Source organism: Neolamprologus brichardi, chromosome 17 (genome assembly GCF_056152115.1).
Source record: "Neolamprologus brichardi isolate AB-2024 chromosome 17, ASM5615211v1, whole genome shotgun sequence".
In the NCBI taxonomy this organism is placed as follows: Eukaryota; Metazoa; Chordata; class Actinopteri; order Cichliformes; family Cichlidae; genus Neolamprologus; species Neolamprologus brichardi.
Window position 1 is genome coordinate 14,800,247 of NC_142120.1, and position 6,117 is coordinate 14,806,363.

Below are 6,117 nucleotides of genomic sequence, written 5' to 3' on the forward strand. Positions count from 1 at the left end.
GGTATTTAAATTCGTCCACCTTCACTACGTCTAGTGCCTCTTCACTGTCGTTCAAACGCTAAAATTACATTGTAATTAGATTAAAATGTAAAGCTTTACATACTACTACAACGCAAATAAAATCTGAGGATGTCACAGCCCAGCAGGGTAAAACTTCCTTTTGCCTTGTCAACAAAAGGGGGCGCTCTGAAATATAACACCCCTAACTTTCTGTCCAATCAGACCTGGCGTTGTTTGGAGGTCGCTTGTTGACAAGAGGAGAAGGTGACTTCTCATTCAGCGGAGTAGCACCTAATCTAGATCTTTACAGAGTCTCAGAAACGCTGGATTTTTGATACAAAAGCAGCCATGTCTTCATTTGGGAGGGTATTGGGAGTCCTTCGAACCGGAGCGCGACTGCTACGACGCGAACCCGCGAGAATAACAAGCAGAAAGTAAGCCTTTAGCACGCTAGCTACTCTGTTAGCTTCAGCGGTTAGTAGCTAGCACGTCGATATATTCAAACAAGCGAAGTCTGAAACACGTCAAAGTAGTTAGGTTGCTTTCTGCATTATTTAACTTGAGTTAATGTGTGCCTTTTTTTTAAACACTATCTGTTTGTCAGGGCGAGTGGCGGACCGCACATTGAGCCACAGTACAGACAATACCCGCAGCTGACGAAGAAGCAGAAGTTTGAGTCGGAGCTTATCAGTGGTATCATGTGGTTCTGGATCCTTTGGCACTGCTGGCATGACCCTGATGCGGTTCTGGTGAGTAGATACAGTGTAAACAGTAATGTGAAAATGAAGGACGGCTGTAGTCCAGAATAACACTGCAAAACCAGGTCAAATCAGGCAGAATCACAGAGGCCTATATGTATTTCTACATGCAGTACTGTTAAAAAGCAATTGTTACTCCTAGCAAAAAGCTTTAAAGTAACACAAGAACAGCTGAGAAACAAACTGATGGAAAGGGTTATAAAGCCATTTCTAAGACTTTGGGACTCCAGCGAACCACAGTGAGAGCCATTATCCACAGTTGGACCAAATTTGGGTACCAAATTTCCTCCAAGAACACATCAATGACTAGTCCAGGAGGTAACAAAGAACCCAGAACAACATTGAAAGAACCACATGCTTGCTTGGCATTGCAATGATGGCAGAGTTCATGATTCCACAAATGTGCAATAACACTAATGTGCAATAATCTTTTCTGGATCGTTGTATTTTTACTCAGTTGTATATAGCATTTGTATTCTATTTTTTTTCTTATTGTATATTTTATTCTACTGTATATAGTATTTTATTGTATTCTATTCTGTACAGTTGTGTACTGTATTTATTCTTATTGTATTCTAATTTTTGCTTCATAACTTTTGCACTGTCCATTTCCTGCTGTGACAACACAAATTTCCCACGTGTGGGACTAATAAAGGTTATCTTATCTTATCTTATCTTACCAATAAGAAAGCGACTGTGCAAAAATGGCATCCATGGGAGAGTTGCAAAGTGTGAAAACCACTGCTGAATTCGGAAGTCTTGTCTAACATTTGCAAAAAAAAGAAAAGAAAAGAAACCCATCTTGATCATCCTCAAGATTTTGGGGGGAAAAAAATTATTTGGACTGAAGCACGAAAAGCTAAACTTCGAGAAATTTTGAGCCTTGTTACGTGTGGCATAAAACTGAGCTCTACCAGAAAATCCTGAAGGAGAATGCCCAGTCATCATTTCATGCCCTGAAGCCCAAGAATACTCCGGTTATGCAGCAAGATAATTATCCAAAACACACCAGCAGGTCCACCTCTGAGGGCTTTCACAGTGATTTAAAAAGCTCAAGGGTGGCGCAATCATTAGGTCTAGATGGGCATTACTGGATGAAGTTTTTCTCTCGCTTAAGGAATGAAATAATTTTAAAACTACAACTTGTATGTACTCTGGTTATTTTTGTGTAATAAAATTTTATTTAAATGGAAACATCTTAGTTTGGCAAATATGCAAAAAATAAGAAATCGGAAGGGGGCTAATACATTTTCACAACACTGTATGCCTACCTATTCATGCAGTAATTAAATTAGCCCACTTGAACTTCTTATCAGTCACTAACAATAAAAAGCAATCAAAGTTGAATTTTAGTTAAGACAGTTACAACAGTAGCAGTCAAAAATTCAAAACTCAGAAATATTCATTCATCCTAGTTTGACGTCACTTTTTTCACCTCGATCAAACTGCCCCATCCACAGTGTCTCCTTAGACACCACAGTCTAGTGTGCATACAGGTGATGCAGATACAGGTTTTTGTTATCACATTAATGATAACCTGCTTCAAAGTAGGTTACGTTAGAGAGAAGACATAAACAGGAGTGAAAACACCACCTACTGACAAATAACTCTGGAAAATGGCATCACCAACGTTTGAAGATCCTATGGACTTAAGAACCCACGGCTAGAGCTCAAAGTTCATTTCAGTCTAGTTATCTATGTAGACCAACAGTTCTGAACAGCAGCTGCCTCAAGGCGCATCAGGAGTGTCTGAAGTCTTTCTTTCTCTGACCACAAGGAAGAAATTTGTGCATATTCAAGGTGTGAAACTTGATCCGTTTAAACCTTGTAGTACTCTCAGATCTCCTGACCATGAGGGTGCAAATATAGGTGCACCAGTGCGTCGACAGCTTTACTTTGATGCTCGGCTCACTCCACTGTGAAGGTCTGGTACAGCACATAGATTACTGCTGATGCTGCACCCTCCCATCACTTGTAAGTAAGATCCCAAGATACTTGAATCCCTCACAGCTTGGAGCAACTTCCCTCCCTCAACCGAGAGGGAGCAGCCCAACCCTCAGTTTCCCAGGAGAGAGCCATAGCCACACTCGGAGGTGCTGACTCTCATCAGGGGCTCACTATCACGTAAAGTCATGTGATCTGGGTAATGAGAAAATCACTAGTATGAGCGGCTGAAATGAATTTCCCCATAGGCTGTTTTTATGCTCACCGCAGGAAGATTTTATAGTTAAATAAACCTAAACTAAATATAAAAACCATTCTAGTGAACCCTTTTACCCCTAACCCATCACTGCAGACAGGTTTTTGCAACATTTTTGAACAGTTTGCGCAATGTATGGTTTGCGCTATGGTTTCTGAAAGCAGTGGTTCTGTGCTTTTCAGTGATATTGGAGTCATTACAGTAATCCCAAGCACCGTGCCACAAGATGAAGGTTTACTACGGGAGCATGAAAGTACAGCTGATAATCTGCAGTAGTTATGTGGTAGAATTATGTCAAACCACAGCTGTGTCAGTATGGCATTCCTAATAAAGGGATTGCTGTGCACAGACTTGCCAGGAACAGGATTTAATTGATATAAATTGATTGAGTTAATTGATTAAGATTCATCCCTCCTCTGCAGGGTCACTTCCCTTGGCCGGATGCTTCTGAATGGACAGATGAGGAGCTTGGTATCCCTCCAGATGACGAGGAATGAGGTGATTTATCCAGTTTCCAAGCAAATGCCCAACAGGACAGCAAAGTTAACTTTCACAACATGCTGTCCAAATGTAAAGTAGATGACCAGCTCACGGTGTAAAAGTCACAACAGATGACTGGAATCTGCTCTAATTGTTTCAGCCCTTTAAACTAAAAGTAGAGGTTTTGGCAAGTTGTGTTTTTGTTTGTTTGTTTTTAAACAAGCCTTTCTGAAATATAATGTCCTTCTACTTTATTTGAAATCTATGAAGTAAAAAGTAAATTTTAGGGAATCTGCAAACTTGGGCACTTAGTTGATCCACGGGCTTCTCCAGATTCACCAAAAGATTGAAAAGAGATCACTTTTAGCTTTATTGGTCCACTGACCTCGCTTTGCACACATTCAGCTCCCTGCATGGCTTCAGTTAAGTATGTGTGCCTAAGGTGAGAGGGCATTTCCTTTTTTTTTTTTTTGAGGATTTGCAGACTTGTCTGAAAGGTTTAAAAAACACTTTGACTCTTCAAATCGAAGGATTCTGATGTTTTTGTCATGTAACATCTGCCTACACATGCAGGCACTTAGCACTTTGAGGATGTTTGAAAGGTGGTGGCATCTCTTATCTGATATAGTTAAACATTTATGTATTTAGCTGTAAAGTTTTAACTAAGTCTGTAAAAGTGAGAGTGGTGCACAGTAGTTTTTTCATGATAGGAGAATCAGTCAGATTTGTGAAGCGCTCTGGATAATTTGGGGATATTTTCCACACTTCTTTCTGGAAATGCTTTTTAGGTCAGCACTGCATGGGTGGAGCAGCCAGACTTCTCCCGGAAGTTGAGGGCTGCAGTGCAGCTGTGAAAACCTCCAGTTTCACATGATTACTTAAACGCCATTGCTGTAACTTCAGAAGCAGCTGTACTTCTGTCTGAACCCTGCAGAGGGCAGTGTTGTAAAGGTTTACCTTAAACCTTTTGCACACCTGGTTCAACTGAGGTTACACTCAAAGTTATTTACAAGGACAGGTGTATATGGTGTATTTTTGTGTCTTACTTTATATTGTCAAGCACTGTATAAACATAAATATTAACCTTTAAGTGACACGTTTGGCCACTTAAAAGAATTACCCCAGGTGCACCAGGCTAATGTAGTGTAATACATGTAATTAATCTTACAGGTTATCATGGCCAGTGTGAGGGGTGCTGATGGTAGTAACGGTAGTGACATGGTGCCTGCAGGCATCGTCAGCACATTATGTTCAAGCAGGGCAACTTCATGAAGGGTGTAAGCTGTTTTTAGACAAAATGGTTTTATTCATGTAAACCATTATTCTACTTATGTAGTAATAATATTGTATATTTGAAAAGGTACCGCTTCACTTTGGTGTACCTAATAAAGTGTCCGTTTCTTCTTTGCAGGTCACCACAAGGGATTTGGTTTGCTGGGCGAGTCTTCGGGCTGTTCTGAAAGTCATTGTTGTACATAAGACTTAATAAACGTATCTTTAAATTAAAACAGGAAGACCGGCATGTCATTTCATTACTTTTATTTATTTACACGCAATTTCTGAAATGCATTAACAGTGTCACAGTTAGCCAGTGTTTGTATATTTCAAATCATAAGCCATTTAAATCTGGAAAAAACCATTGCAAGAACCAACACATATTTAAAAAAAAAAAAAAAAATGCTGAGAGCTGCATTTCAAGCAGAAGGAGGGGGACAAATACTACAGCTTATTACAAACCCTGCCTGCGGGCCAGTTCGTGTTTTTATTCTGTGAGTTAACATGCAAAGACTTCAAAGATTAAAGTGTAGTGTAAAAGAAAAAGGAGGGGTACAAAGGAAACACTCAGTTTTATGTTAATTCTGTGTTTTGGATCTCATCACTCACCTGAGGAAGGCTCACACTGTTCAGAGGGCGCTCTTAAAGCTACATGGGTGCAGAGTCAACTTAAACTAGGGTGTTTTTCTACTTAAACAATGAGCTGACACGTGTTTGGAGGCAGCGAGTGGGAGTAACACCAAATGGGTAAAAGTAGCCTAAAGATACAATGACTGTTAAATCTGACCTGTTGCTTTTTTTTTTTTTAAGCTATAAAAACTGAAAAACACTGAAATAAGTCATGAGTGTCTGCATCCATGATGTGTGGCTGGTGGTTAATCGAAGGTTATGTCCATGGCATCATTCCCTGAGAGTGAAGAACTGCGCACACACACCTCACATTAAAGAAAAAAAAACCCTCAATCATCCACATGTCAGTTCCTCAATCGCTGACTTTTTAATACATCATCTACTTTGGATCGACCACAGTGGCTCAGAATACCTGTTGTTTTGTTTTTTTTGCTAAACGGTGTGGCACTAAGTAGAGAAAGCTCAGGAGTAGATATGGAAGTTTCTTAACCTAGACTATCCGCACATAGCCCATAAACAAACCAAAAAAACCTCTACAGGAACAAAGAGGACGAGGATCGACACAGGCTCTACTCAGCTGGGAAGGGAAAAGATGGGTAGCTACTCAACAGATGATCACATGAACTCTAAAAACATCCACATTTACAAAAACTTATTTTTAAAAGTTAAAAAAAAACTCCCTACGAAGGGGGGGGGGAAACCACCCTCAGGCTCACTGAGGTTTTTAGGGTGAAAATATAATAAAATCATTACCTCTGTTCAATTAATAAATAC

At 39.9% G+C, this 6,117-nt stretch overlaps 1 protein-coding gene across 1 annotated transcript; it reads left to right on the forward strand.

The window, feature by feature from the left end:
* Positions 1-210: 210 nt before the first annotated feature.
* ndufb2 (NADH:ubiquinone oxidoreductase subunit B2) lies at positions 211-4,946 on the forward strand. Its single transcript, XM_006780830.3, has 4 exons — positions 211-434; positions 605-749; positions 3,381-3,456; positions 4,850-4,946. The coding sequence occupies exons 1-3, from the start codon at positions 349-351 to the stop codon at positions 3,453-3,455; spliced, it is 306 nt and encodes a 101-aa protein (XP_006780893.2). The 5' UTR covers positions 211-348; the 3' UTR covers position 3,456; positions 4,850-4,946.
* Positions 4,947-6,117: the final 1,171 nt, after the last annotated feature.